The following is a 15,984-nucleotide window of genomic DNA, read 5'->3' as shown; positions in this document are numbered from 1 at the left end:
ATTCATTAATATAAATTTAAGTTTGTTCCTCCAATAAATGACCATAATGAGGTAATGAAAAAATGATTTAGAGTTAATGATACATAACTCTACTAAAGCTGAAGAAGTTGATGCATGTACATTTTTCAATAATAGGTTGACTGAAGTTAATAACTACTTGAAATTTAATGTATTATTTAGTTTGATTGAATTTTGGATTGAAAATTGAGTACATTAAATAAATAAGTTAAATTTGAGTCCAATAAAAATTGTCTATTTAGATTCCTAAGCAATATCATATATATACATACAGATATAATAATTTTATTTACCTTATTTTGGAATAGCTATCTTTTGAGATATGCAAACAACATGTGAAATTTTGTGTACCATATTTTAATATTGAATAATTTATCCAAGTTGAGGAGACAAACCATTTTGAGTTAACAAACTAGACTGATTAATCCATAAACCCTAAACCCACCCTAAGTGATTTGCAAGTTACCGTGGGTTAACCATGATAATATTAGAAATTATATTTAAATTTTAATCACTTTAAAACTCTTTTTAAAATATGTATTATGAGATATTAATATATAATTTTTTTGAAAAACTCTATTTGACCATATTGTATAAAGAGTGTATTAAAAAAATGTATTGCTAATATAATGCGTACATTTTACAATATATATTGTCAAACTAAAGGTCTCAGGATGAAATAAAGAAATAAAATGGGTAATCCAAATCCGATCAAGTAAACTCAACCCTAGTTCGATTTTAAAATGACCAAGTCAATTTAGATTAAAAAGCTCATTTTAATAAACGATACCTAATAAAAAACCTAAACCTTATAAATTTTCAGACTTTTGTAACCGGTCAAGTCCGCATGCCCTATTTGAGAGGTCTAATTGTAGTAGATGAAGGGGGCATTTTTCTAATATTTTATTTTGATGGTGGTCCCATGATTTTGGAGTGGCATGCAGTATTCTCCAACAAATGGAGTAAAATGCAAATTTGAGAAACCTTTGGGGTAATGCAACATCCCCAACCAATTAAACCCATTGTCACAAAAACCATAGTCCTCAATTTGATTAGATCCATTTCTTTATAATCAATCCCACTTTACTCTTCTATTAATTCAATTATACTTCTTCATATATGTCTCAACAATTTAACATCCTTATGAGTGAATAATTAATCGATTCACTTCATCAATCGTTTTTTATTTCCCTTCTTTGAACTGAATCAACTATGCACCGTCCTAGAGGCGTTTACGCCTCTGAATATCGCCGTGACGGTGGTTTTGGCAGAGGCCAACCAGGTCCCAAATCTTTCTCTCAACCGCCGCCGCCACCGTTGCGAAGAGGTGGTGGTGCCGGCGGAGATGTTTTTGTGGAAGCTGGGAGGCTGGCTGCTGAGTATTTGGTTTCCCAGGGCATGCTGAATCCTGATGTGTTGTCATTGAGATGGAACAATGGTTATAATGGTATTGTTGGTGGCGTTGGTGTTGGTGGTGGTGTTGGTGGCGGTGGTGGTTTTAAGAAGCAAGTGGAAATTCCGGTGGAGGGAGGAGGAGGGCGGGGTTCTGTGATTAATCGGTTGGGGAATGTGAGTGCCCTAGATGGGGGGCTGTCTGGGAGGAGGAAATTGGGTTTTGATGAGTTTGGGCAGAGAGGTAATGGTAGGAGGAGAGGAGGTTTACGGAGCAATGGTTTCGATTTGGGTCAGGATTTTCGAAGGAATGAGTCTTGGAATGATAGGTATAGAGGTAATATGGATTTCAATGATAATGATGACAATAGTCTTACTAGGAAGCAAGATGAGGATGAGCAGGAGCAGGAGCTGCAAGGTGTTGATGATGCTTCACAGAAAATGGAATCAAATGAAATTGTGCCAAGAAGTGAGGGTGGTGATGATTTGGATGCCGAGGCAGGCAAGGATGACTACATTTCTGGCGAGTTATTGGACTCGAAACAAAATTCTGATGGTGCAGAAAATGATACATGTGATATGGAGACGGAATTTGTCAAGAGTTCTGACGATTTGGAGAATGTGAGTGATGGAGTTGAGGTGATTAAGGAAAAGGATGTATCCGTACATGATAATGATGATATCGAGAAATCAAGTATCTCGAAAAATTTATCTGTGGAGTCCAGTGATCAGGAGAATACTAGCTCTAGCAGGGTTTTCACCGATTTACTTTCACACTGCAAATCTGTTAAGGTGCCCACCAGGATTCGCTCTTCGCTAACAAACAAGAATTTGAAAGCTGATAATCATCAACATCAGAATGGGGGAGACGAAGTTGTTCATGATATAGGGAGTCTTCAAGGACCTGAGGTCTTAGCTGAAAACGAGTCTGTTAAAGGAACTTCCTCAGGTGATTTGCTATCTGAGGAAACTTATGATTTAGAACATACTGATTCAGACATTTTTAAGGTAGAAGAACCTGTTCATGATGTTGAGAATGTGAAAGAATTAGATACTGTATCTAATGCTGAGGAAGTTCAACCTATTGGATCTCAATCTGGTCAAGATGTTGGTTATTTGCATGATAACAGCCACGAGTCTAGTGTTACACTACCGGAGTATGGAAGTTGCAGCACCATGGTTGAGGAAAGGGGTGAAAAGCGTGCCGCAGAAGCTGGCGATATAAGGGGGGAAACCAAAAGACTGAGAGAGTGGCTTCCTGTCCCTGTCCCAAGGACTGGTGAGTACTATGTAAATAGCAATCAAATTGGAACGAAAGAGAGCCAGGGGGAAGATGAAATTTTACCAATTGATAAAGTGACCATGACTTCCGATCAAGGGAGCCTAATGAGCCTAATGAGTAGCTCTCGGTTCACACAAGGTGGAGATAAACAATTTCTTCAATGTTCAGAGGAGAAGCAATCATTGCCAAGTTCATTTAGAACTTGTGATCTGAATCTGATTGAAGTATCTGAAGTCCATGAAAGTCATGTTGATCATCCAATTCTTATGTACTCCCCTGATACTAACGCAAAGAAAGATGTACCTGTTGATATAGGTCTGTCCATGAATCATGCTAGTGTATCGGGAAAATTCAGTACTCATTCAACAAGTGGCAAAGAAATCGAAATAATTGATCTAGAAAATGATTCCCCTGAAGAAGAAAAGCCAGTTGAAAATATGGAGAGAAAGTAAGTTTTTTTTCCTCTATTTTTTTTTGCTTTATGTCAGTTTTGTTAAATGTTTTTAATCCTATATCTCAGTGACAGTGAATGTGTCTACCAGGATCTAATTGATCTGGTTACCATTCTTTCTTCCGGTTACATAGTGCAAAAATCAGCTGGTGCATATAAGTTAGAAGGTCCTTCATATACCTTGCGGTTCTCTTACTAATCTGTTTTCATTCAATTATACAGGACGGATACTATGTTTCAAGGCCTCGAGGGTCTTTCCAACCATGCTCAAAGTACTGCTGATATACATGATGTTCAGGATGGATATGGGCTAATGATATCAGAGTTGCTTGCAACAGATTTCCCAAACTGTTCGTCAGTACCCAGCGACATAAATTCTGTTCACAATGAAATGGGCATTCATAATGGAACGGTACTGATGATAACTTCAAATTGATATGGAATTTGATGCATGTTTTTTAATATAATTTGTGGACTTTATGGTTACTGCATCTGTATCTAATCTACAATGACATTGCCCTGCCAACTTATTCAGCTGCATTTTCTTTTGCCAGATAAGATAGTTATTAATAATCATATTTGATGATTTATCACACAAGTCATTATTTTGTTTCAGGGACCACTTACTGCGGAAGATGATTCTATATACATGTCGTTGGGAGAAATGGCACTGGGAGAAATACCATTAAGTATGCCTGATTTTTTTAATGGTTTGTTTTCTTATTTGTTTGCTCCAAAATTATGACATAGTTTGAGCCATGTAGCTGACCCAATCTATTGGGATTAAGGCTTGATTGTTGTTGGTTGTTTTTCTTATTTGTTAAATGTATCTGTTATTCATTTGAGCTGATTTCCAATGCTGTAGTTATGGGTGATTGGGTAGTTTACCGCACTAGTGTTTCAGTTGACTTTTTAGGTGGTCAAATTAGTTTGTGTCTAATTATTTGTTGTATATACCTGTCCTATAAAAAAATGCTGTATATACCTGTACTATTGAGATATAGAATGTGCATAGCCTTTTCTTATTCTAAATAACACTAGGAGACACACTGCTTGACATTTTTCCGTATGGGTTCTCTCTAAGATCATTTTATCAAGAGATGATGGGTTTAAGGAAAAATCTAAACTCTTCTTCTGTTCTCATTCCAGCAGTCCTGTTTGTCTCTGTATTCTCCAGCTATCCATTCCTAAGATTATGGTTGTGCATCACTCCAGCCGACATGTTACGTGACACCTTTTAATCCTTATGCTCTATCATCTAGGCTACCACCTTTTAATCGACAAGTCCACTCAACTTTGCTGCCATCTACCTTGCCATTCACTAGTAAAATGTGCCGGCTCTGTCACGTGACACAATCATCTGCCTTGACATGTCTAGACCTGGTCAACTAATTTTTTGTGTTTAGCCAGAGCCAATACAGTCACTAAACAGTCAAAGCTCTCAGATTGGCCATTAACTCTTGATTCCGTGGCTGATTTGCTTCTGTGCACCCCACCCACATTTGTTGCTGTGTAGGATATCGCCTTGTTTCTTGCACATGAATTGTTACCTCATGCTGCAGACTATCTAGACCTGTCTTAATAAATTCGCTTTGCTGCCTCCTCTTCCTACAGCAGGATATTGTTTACCTCTGTGATCTCTAGTTTGCCTGTTATTACTACTGAGCCACTCTTTGACCCGACTGACTAATATTAGGCAGCCTTTGTTTCTGAGAGATGACATGTTACCAAACCCTATATGACTAAGTGGTCTTAAGTTCAATCCTAGCCAACCTCATTCTTCTAAATAAAAGTTGAATTTCAGCACATGGTAAAAGATTGGGAGCACTGTCCACACTTCAAGCCCTTGGGTCTCTGCATGCTAGAAATAAAATAATGGGCTGCCGACATTGTTAAAATCATGTTAAATAATGGGATGCTTCCCCATCTGAACTGATATGTACTGATGTCTGTAATCCTATTTGTGTTTCTTCTCTTTTGGGATCTCAGTTAACATTCATCGATTGTTCTCGTTGCACCTAGTTATTCTTAATGAAAACATCTAAGCCGTGTTCTATATTTGGATCCCTTTTATACCAATATTCACAATCAGTTTTGTACTTTACCTCAATATCTTTCCAACTAGTTTCCATAATATCTTTTAGGCATGTTCGATATATTATGATGCACCAGCTTGTGGGAGTGTTCATATTTCATAAATCATAATAGTAGTTTTACTCTCTCTACTCGGCATACTTTGTTTTCTTACTTTTGAACCATTTGTGCAACAAAATGATGGTGATGTGTTAAAACAAGGGGTGGGAAGTTCAATAAGCTTTAGCTTGATTATTCCTCTAAGGTTTTTCTAATGTGTGCCGAGGTCACATTTTAGCTTATCCCAAAAGGGTAAATTTGCATTAGTGATATACAACAACAATTAAGTCTCAATCCAGGTGTGGTCGACTATATGGATCGAACTATACCATAATGCTCAATCACAAATCATGTTTATTGACAAAACATTGATCTCTAAATTTTTCTTAATTGTTTCACATACAATTTTTCTTGGCCTCCCTATTCCTCTATGAATTGGACTAACCTCCATTTGATTTACTTTCCTTATGGAGACTTCTACCGGTCTCCTCCACACATGTCCAAACCACTTAAGGCACAATTCAACTATCTTTTCTATAATAGGAGCTACTCAAACATTCTTCCTTATGCATTCATTTCTAAACATATCTTGTCTAATGTGTCCGCTCATCCAATGCAACATTCACAACATTCTCATCTCTGATATATGGAGTCTATTCTCTTGTTGAATGTTGACATCTTACTGCCTAACATTTGGTCCCATATAACATTGCAGGTCTTATAGTCGTGTAGTCAAATTTTCCTTTAAGCTTGAGTGATACATTTTTATCACATATGACACCTGAAACACTCTATCATTTTATCCAACCTGCTTGAATCCTATGCTTTACATTTCCGTCAATTTCCACACGGTCTTGTATGATTGACCCAAGATACCTAAATCTAGTGACTTGTGGTTTGGTATGATCCCTAAATCAATCTTATCTACGCCTTCTCCAAATTAATGAAGGCCGTGTATAAGTCCCTATGGTTAATTCAATCGTCATAGCAAGTATAAAGCCTCTATGATCGAATTTATTTTTAGTGATATGCGTCTCTTATCTCAACCTCCACTCAGTTATCCTCTTTCATAGCTTCATAGCATGACTCATAAGTTTAATCCCGATATAGTTTGTAAAATTTTGTATGTCGCATTTGTTCTTATAAATGTGGATTAAAATATTTCTCCTCCACCCGTTTGACATCTTCTTACATCTCATGATCTCATTAAACAATTTTTTGTGCCAACTAATGTCCTGCTCTCCTAGAACCTTCCAGACCTCAATATGTATATTATCTAGTCTAGCTGCTTTGTCATTTTTCATCCTTTTCAAAGCTTCTTTCACCCCGACTCCCAAATTCTACGATAAAATGTATAATTTTGATTCTAATTTTTCACAATCGCGTTATAGATGCACCATTTCCCAATGCAAACTTACCCTCCTTCTAATTAAAGGGAAATTGTAGTTATTTCCTTATTTGATTAGGATTTGGAGTCTTGTTGTATTATTTGTACTAAACGGATACTTGAAGCTTAAAACTTAGTAAATTTGTTTGATGGGTAGTGTAAGAAATATCCTTTGAATATCATATTATGTTGTAGAATTGATTGTTCTTATTAATGAGCAACTAAGGAGTTGTTTTCTTATTAGATCAGGGTTAGCAATCTTATTGTATTACTTGCCTTGGGCTTGTACTAGTACTAAACTTGTACTTGACCTAATTACCAGTATATAGACCCATTAGGTTAGTAAGTTGTATCACATTAATACATCAGAATATCAAATCTCATGTCATTATGCAATGCGAAATTTGCACTGTTCCTCCTTCCCCGTGTCAACCTTATAATTTCAACAACTATAATCGCAAAGGTGTTTATGTTTTGTAGTTTGGGAAGTGGATCATATAAATATCTCTGTTCCGTGTTCTGTGAGAAATGTGGGGGTGTATTAGCACATGGCTTACTAGATGCATGGCTAGGATTATTACTTATAGCTTGTTCAGAGCCCATAACTGACAAAATAAAAAACAAAAGCCAAAGTTTTTTCCCATTAGGTGGGTCAACTATATGCAGCAAATGGTATTGTTCTGTTGTGTTAGAATATCTAGAAAACATCTCATAATATCTTTATTGTATCCTTAGAATATTTTAGAGTATCCTAAATGATTTCTAAAGAGTTCTATCCTATTCATTGTATATCCTTGTTTTAATAAGGATTTCATTAGTCTAAATAGGAATTTTGCAACCCCATGTGATGTATCAACTTATAAAATCATGGAACAATGATATAAAATATTACTGTGCAAATTCCTGCAACGGGTTTAATATGTTTCTAAGTACCTAATTGCTTTTCGTATAGGTTTTTTGCGTTCCTGGGAGCAGCCGCCATCACAGGATTATCAGAAACCCTTCTGATTTTGTGTCACTCAAATCCTCTCCGGAGACATTATCTAGTGGTATGCTTTATACTATCCAACAGGGTCCTCTGTAGAAGTAACTAGCTCTATACTAAAGTGAAATCGTGCTTTGGATTTTAATTTTTATAAATTGTCTTATATTTGAAATTATATGAGCTGAATTCTGTCCTTCCTATTGTTCTGTATCTTTTTCTGATGTCTCTGCACAACTTATCTGCATTTAGATAGATTGTTTTAGGCATTTGAGGAGAATTGTGTCAAAGTTGTAAAATATCCCATTGTGCCACATTCAATTATGTGCTTGGCTATTAGTAGCCAATATTTGATAAAATGGCTTTAAATTGACATTATAGTGAGAATCTAGAGTGCATTAAAGTCCTGTGAGACGAATTTCAATGGTCATTTTGTATTTCATGTTTAAAAAAGTCAGTGAGCCCCAAGAAACCTCTGAAAGCCATGAGTGAACATGGCATAGGCCAGTCCAACATGGCTTGAACCTTAGAGGGGTCCAAATGGACACCCTGTGCTAACATGATATGCCCCAAATACTTCACAACAGTGGTTTCAAAAACACAATTAGAAAGTTTAGCATCAAATTGGTGGTCCAATAATAACTGTTAAATCAGGCGCAAATGGGTAACATGGGCATCAATGCATCACCAATAGGAGTAAAAGCAAGAATATCATCAAAGAAAACCTATGCAAACAGTCTCAAATTGGGACTTAGTAAGTCATTCATGGCTGACTGGAAAGATGATGGTACATTTGTGAGGTCGAAGGCATCACCACCTAAAGTTTGGAATGTAGTCTTATATGTGTCCTTTGGAATCAATCTAATCTGTTGGTAGTCGGACCTTTTAAGTCAATTTTGTGAAGATAGTGGTGTCCCTAGCTCGTCAAATAACTCATCAATGGTTAGGATAGGGAACTTGTTCTTAATTGTTATAACATTGAGAGCTTTGCTAGTCTGCACAAAGGCGCCATGTGCTATATTTTGAGTACTAATAGGATCAATGAGGAGAAGGGGCTATGGCTGGGTTTCATCAGACCCACCTTCTTGAAGCATTTAAGCAAATAAAGTGGTCACAACCTCCTTCTGTGAGTGGGGTTCTGATATGGTTTTACATTAATATGTGGAGTATTGGGTAAAAGGGTGATATAGTGGTTATGTTTAGTCCATTGGGTTATGGCAGCAGGTATATGTGGTCCAAGATGGTACAGTCTGGGGGTATAGGCTAGTAACTTGGGTTGATAGTTAAGGTGTGGAATGAGGCAATAGACTTCACTCCACAAGATCCAGTTACAACATTATTGATGTTGGGATACTAGATTTGAGCATGGTAGTGTGTCCTTGATGATGTTATAGTAGTTTCACTAGTTGTGAAGATCATGCAAAGTATTGAAAAATCAGAAATAATTTGTCCTAGGCTTCTTAGCCAAGTTATCTCAACTACAACATGTGCTCCTTCAATCAGAGAACAAGATAAAGGGGAGAAATCGGTGCAATGAATGTATGTGTCATTTCCCAGATATCCGGAAATTGTGGAGTGAGGTCTGTGGGTAAATTTAGGAAATTAGCCACCCTTGGCTGCATTGCTTTGTGTGAGCTATCAATATCAATCAACATTGTAACTGGATCTTGCACTCATTACCAGAGTAGGGGCATAAAATTGTTAGTTCCCGAAGCATTTCAGGGTTAAGGCTTGATATAAAGCAAGTTAAGGGGAAGTTCCTATTATTGGTATGTGAGTGGAGCCGATAGAGGAGAAAGGGAAACTATCTGGTTAATGTCGATAGAGTGAAAACTATTATGGACATGAACCCTTAAAAGGGAGTGACAATGTTAAAAGTCATAAATTGAGTAGTTTACCAAGCCTAGTGAGATACTTAAGCCATGAAGGCTCTCCTACCTTGTGGACTAGTATTTTTGGCTGATATCTCATCACATGCCGAAACCCTAACATATTCTTTGACTGGAAAACAAGAGAAGTATTATGTTTTTTTCTTGGTAAAATATATATTATGTTGCTAAGGTAGGAAGTTACTGATAGCATATTAATACAAGTGAACTTACCTGCATTTGTAAAATAAAAAGTCTCTACAATTCAGTATTACCATACTCCAATGTTGCAGTGTATTTCTTTATCTAAAGTCCTGGAAAAAATTGCTACAAATAGTGATGAAATACTTAGCTACCATTTATGCAAAGAGATGCAACATAAAGCTGTTTTACTTACACAATTGATATTGCTATAAATAGGCACAAATTTGATGTTGTTGTTGCTGTTGCTCCATAGTTCTACTCCACCTTAGGCAATGGTTGAAGATGTGACTCGTAAAATGTGTACTAAGACTTATCCACTTGCAAGCTTCTGAACAATTTTTTTTAGAAATTAAATTGCCATAAGCTGTATTTGTAAGAAATCTATGTTAAGCATTTGACTTCATAATCTATAATTATGTACAATCGGTTTTGTTAACAACTACCTTGCATTGAAAAGTGATTTGATTAACATGTTGAAATTTTAAAAGTTGTGAATTCAAATATAAATTATATAAAATTTCTATTTATTGAATTGGTGAACAATGACATTAAAACACTTGTTAGCAAGAACCTTCTCTAACCTTTCTGTATGTGTTGTTTTTCTTAGTTAAAATGATCTTTTTCACACGGATTTGTTATTTTGGCGTCATTAGATTTATTTAATCTTTGTCAAAAATCTTCATTGCTTCTTCTACACCGTAAAACAAAAAATGGCCATGGTTAAAGATATAGTATTGTCCCTAAAATCCATGTATCCTATATAATTCCCTATTTCAAAATATTATATAATATTTTACACAAGAAAACAATTATGGTTTTCATTAGATGAGTTTTTCAGTATTATATGGATGCACAAAATGCTTTATATAATTTCACATTCTCACCAAGAATCCATTTCTGAGTTGTGTTTAGAGAGGGAAATCTATTACCTACCTAAGAAAAAAAATGTTCCTCGTGACATGTTGTCTTCTCAACCAAAATTTTCCCTCCAAAATATATCTATGCTATTTTTATGTACTTTTCCATGTTGCATCTTTTTTCTTTTTATATATTATATATTTTAATAATTTAATGGTAATAATTAATTGTTCTATTTATTTTTAAATTATACCTTACATTACATGAGTTTGAATGATTTTTCACATTCCATTTATTTCACATTCCATATTTGTTTCATCTTTCTTTTCTTCTTTCCTCTCTTCCATTTTTAAAGTTTGGAATGTTGATTTTAATAAATTAGGAATGTTAACTTTACAAAGTTATTATACAATATTATAATATTGATATGTAAATATATATATATATATATATATATATATATAATAAGATTAATACTTATATGATTTTAAATTAAAATCAATCAATCAATCATGTGCGAATGCATGAATAATATGTATGTTCTTAACCATATGAACAAAAAATATTTCTCGTGCATATGCATGGGTAACTTACCACTAAGCTAAATGATTTTAGAGTTATAAAATACACTTAAAAGATGACTCTGATTTTATTTTCTTTCTCTTCAAAAATTAAAAACTCTATAAAAAATGTAATGGTCTTCAGGGCATACAATCAATACTATCAAACCATAACATATACGACAACATTTCTCTTCTTTATAATTCACATCAAACCTCAAATAGAATTTCCACTATAATAGTTAAGGCTCAACGCCAGCCTCTACCTACAAGTATCATCCTGTTATTAATTTTTAACCATCTTTAATTTATTTATTTCAATAATGTTAGCAATTTACTATTTGTATAAAAAAATCTCAAATTTATTTTTTATTTACATTTTTAAACTATGTTTAATACATGCTTTTCAATTCCATGTCTAATGGTTAAATGACAATCGTAACATTTTTTAGTATTTTAAATTTCCAGGTTTTCTTAACATTTTAAAAGAAATTAAAAGATATATTTAGCAGCACTTTGTAATTAGTTTGGGAGGTCAAATGGTTATTTGAGTATATTAAAGGAATGTTGTTAAACTCGAGCTTGTCATCAAACCGGAAGATGTTTCATATTAGGTTTAACTGATTTAAATAGTTAAACCGTCTAGTCTGATCGGGTGATTCCATACATAATTAGTAATTTTCATCTATAAATATATATAAATGTAAAGTTTTATATAATTATGTATAATTACATTGAAGTAACACCTCTTCACCTTTCTTTGGACAGGAATAAAACAAAATATTAGATGAGTCTTTCCATTTTTTTAATTTTTAAGTGAACGTTCGGTTTACTTTCCACTTTAATCGGGTTTAACACGATCGACCGAAATTTCTCTTGTTCAAAGTGATCCAACTCGTATTTGGTAATAACTGCAAACCAAAGTCATTTTCAAGTCTGTGAACAGCCAATTTTGTCCGGCCAGAAAAAACCCAAAAAAATAAAAAAAATAAATTAAATTCATTTTATGTATTTTGATATTTTCCAAAATTTTAATATTTGATGAATAAAAATAATTAAAATATTTTTATGAATCTTTTATAATTATTTTCAAAGTTATTTAAATATAACAAAACAAAATCAAGTTCCTAAATCTAATGATTAGCTTAACTACAAATTCGAAAAATAATAAACAAATAAAGTTCCTAAATCCAAGTGATTAGGTTAACCGAAAATTCAAAATAATTATAAATTGATGTTGATAGGATTCCTGAATCCAAGTTGTTAGGTTAACCAAAGGTTAAAACTAAAATAAATTAAGAAAAAAAATTTAGGAAATAAAAATTTTGAATTAGGAATATGCCGCTATGAACCCATACTCTTTTTTCAAAAAGAGAAAGAAAAAATGTTTTTTATTTTAATTTTTCGAAAATTTTAATATTAAATATATAGGAAATAATTAATTTTATTTTTATACATATTTTATAAAAAAAATCGAAACAATTTAAATAATTAAATATACTAACAACCTAATTTAAATTTGAAAAAAGGAATAACAGACAATATTAAAATGATATGAAAAGATAGAGTCAAACCAGTCTGTTAAGATCCCTAAAATTAAGAGATTAAATTTATTTGAATTTGAAATTTTGTTAACTAAAATGTTAGGATTCGGTGGTTAAAAGTTCACTATAAATAGAGCCTGTAGTGAACATAAAAAGTTTACACTGGAAACACTAAAAAAGCTCTACCAAAAAGCCACATACACTACTTTACTTTCAGTGCGATCCAGTGCAGGCGGGTTCATGCCATTCCTGTGCACTTGCGTGGAACATTGAATCACAACAGTCAGATCTGCTTACTTTCCACTCCTTTACGTTGACCAGAGATCCAGCCAATCAGACCAAGAAGAGTGTCCCAGCTACGGTACATTGTGCCACATGGGATTACTACACCCACTGGAATACAGGTTCTAGTGCAGTCGTGTGCACATAACCATCCGTGCACCCTCATCAGCCATCCAACACGGACACGCCACATGTCCAGACTCTTCACACCATCATCTCATCCACTCACTTGCTGCCACATTTCAAGAGAAACCAAAGTGTCACACACTAGTCTCATCCTCACATTGCAATTCCCACAAAAAGGTAGGCTTTTTTATATATAATTTATTCTATTCTTCACTACTTTCATATTATAATAACATCATCCAATATATTCTTTTTAACCATATAATAATTTTATTTGACATAAAATAAAATAGAATAAAAAACAGTAACATATATTTAAATAATTTTCTGGAATAAATAATAATTGGTAAAATAATAGAGAAATTATTTTTTATGCATTCCTTAATTAACCGAATTTCATTATGATTACTTTGACGATTTATAAAAATTATTTCTTTTACAATTAATTAAATTTATTATTTCTTAAATATTTCACGAAAATAAAAAAATAATTATTGATAAAAGTTGTTTGAATTAATAAAATGCATTTAAACGTGGTAAAATTAGCAAAAATAAAAATCATTTTCATATATCAACCAATTAAGCAAACTTTTTTTAATACAAATTATTTTCTAGAAATAACTTGGATTGACTAAAAACTTATTTTTTAACCTTTTTTTTTTTATAAATAAAACATGCCAAATAACCTTTTCAAAAAAAATAAATTAATTTTGAGATTTAATCAAAGATGGAGAGAAGGTCGCCCTGGAGGCCTCTTTCTTCTCAGATCATCTTTGAAAGGTCGCGCTACGCCGCTTCTTTTCAATCGATTAAACCTCAAAATCAATTTAGTTCCATTTTTTAAATAACAAAATAAAAAAAACATTTTTCAATGATAAAAAAAACTTGCAAAATATATATTTTTGACTAAAAATATATTTTCTTTAATTAAAATACACTCAATCAACAAACCTTTTTCTACTTAAAGAACTACGTAAGCCTTGATCTTCTTAATAGGGCTGGCTATGTAGGACCAAAGTCAATCTTGTCAGGCATAATAATAAAAAAACTATTTTTTCTTCTTAATAATTGATTAATTAATCATAAAATTTAGTAATAATAATAATAATAATAAAGTCGTATATTTTAATGAAGGGTACCGCTTAAGGTGGGTGGGTAGGGTGCTAATACCATCCTTACCTTGTAACCGACTCCCGAACCTGGATATCAAAAATCCAAAAGCCCAAGGTAATTGGGCTTAAAAGATTTTTCTACATTTTTAACTATAAAATGTAGTGGCGACTCTAAACAAAGTCGTGCAGCTCGAAAATCGGGGCACGACAGCTGACGACTCTGGTAGGGAATTTTATGAGAGAGTCCGACCCATAATCAATAAAATATGTGACTGTTTATTTACCATTATTATTATTATTATTATTATTATTATTATATTTTTATTTTGTTGATTAGTTAATTTCCAATAATATTGCATGCTTAATTATTAATTATATGTATAAATATGAATTATATGCTTAATTTTAATTGTATGTATAAATATGAAATTGCATGTTTAATTATTAATTATATGTATAAATATGAAAGTTGCATGTTTAATTATTAATTGTATGTAAAAATATGAAAATTGTATGCTTAATTATTAGTTAGTGTTATAAGTATGAGAATTGCATGCTTAATTAGTAGTTATATGTATAAATATGAATTACATGCTTAATTTTAATTGTACATATAAATATGAATTACATGCTTAATTTTAAATTATATGTTATAGATATGAAAATTGCATGCTTAATTAGTAGTTATATGAATTACATACTTAATCATTAGTTGTATGTAGAGATATTTGTCACATGCTTAATTATTAATTGTATAAATTGCATACTTAATTATTAATTGTATGAATTACATGCTTAATCAGTAAGTATATGTTGCGTATATATGAATTACATGTGCATTTTTGTATTGTTTTTGTTATAATGTGAATATAATGTACACATTTTAGGCACACATATATACCCTACACCCGGGTATTAGTAATAATTTTTTGGATAGAATGGACACTAGCCTCACTGGTCGTGGTCTTTGTCGCTTCTAAGTGTTGGTGATGTGGACCACTCATATTGTTACCTCTTATTATGAGTTAGCCGCTCGAGCTAGTCTCCTGTTTCTAACATCATAATATTTGGGCTTCTCTATTCGAGAGAAATGCAATATGAGAACCTTTATAGGGAGTCTAGAACTTGCCAAGGCGTCTATTGCATGTTAGAACATTGTCCTAGGACGTTGTACTTATTGTGAATTTTGTGATGTGTGTATTATAACATATTGTTTGAAATTTTGTCGTATAAAATAAAAATCATGTAAAATATCGCACCCTTGAGGGGAATTCATAAAAAATACACGCTCAAACATTCATTCATATCCATTTATTTATGCCTTCAAAAAACAAAATATTTATTGATTGATTTATGCATTCAAAAAGAAATTTTTTATTGATTGACTTATACGTACATTCAGACATGCATATATATATGAAAATTCTGTTGGAATTTCTGACAATTTATGGGTCACAAATATAATTCTGTAGTTGTGTTATGGCCATTATGTAAAATGATCTTAAGTAATTAATTTGGTGGCTAAGGGCATATGTGTCATGAAATAATAATAAGTGTAGATACCTTCAGGCAATTTCTGATTTGATGAAGGGACTGAATCAGAATTATTGCAACTAAAGTAGTAACCACTACGGGGTTACTTTTATGGGTTATGGTCCCCATTTGTAGAGCAACAGGTTTTCAAGTGTAAAGGTGGAGGAGAATAAGGAAGGATGAGAATAGTGTTATCCATAATGGGATAACACTATCCACTCATCCATAAGGCACATAAGGCATGAGGATAAG

At 33.0% G+C, this 15,984-nt stretch overlaps 1 protein-coding gene across 4 annotated transcripts; it reads left to right on the top strand.

The window, feature by feature from the left end:
• LOC109330031 (uncharacterized protein At4g26450-like) lies at positions 1,062-10,008 on the top strand. Of its 4 annotated transcripts, none has more exons than XM_019563995.1 (5): positions 1,062-3,140; positions 3,366-3,555; positions 3,760-3,853; positions 7,616-7,712; positions 9,934-10,008. In XM_019563995.1, exons 1-4 carry the CDS (start codon positions 1,231-1,233, stop codon positions 7,669-7,671), a joined length of 2,250 nt encoding a protein of 749 aa, XP_019419540.1. In that variant the 5' UTR covers positions 1,062-1,230; the 3' UTR covers positions 7,672-7,712; positions 9,934-10,008. The 4 variants fall into 4 exon arrangements, with proteins under 4 accessions (XP_019419540.1, XP_019419539.1, XP_019419542.1 ...); XM_019563997.1 differs by having other exon boundaries at positions 1,063-3,140; positions 3,760-3,832; XM_019563994.1 differs by lacking the exon at positions 9,934-10,008 and having other exon boundaries at positions 7,616-7,969.

This window comes from Lupinus angustifolius, chromosome LG16, assembly GCF_001865875.1.
Source record: "Lupinus angustifolius cultivar Tanjil chromosome LG16, LupAngTanjil_v1.0, whole genome shotgun sequence".
Classification (NCBI taxonomy): domain Eukaryota; kingdom Viridiplantae; phylum Streptophyta; class Magnoliopsida; order Fabales; family Fabaceae; genus Lupinus; species Lupinus angustifolius.
Note: the sequence above shows the minus strand (reverse complement) of the source record. Positions and strands in the feature narration are given on the sequence as shown.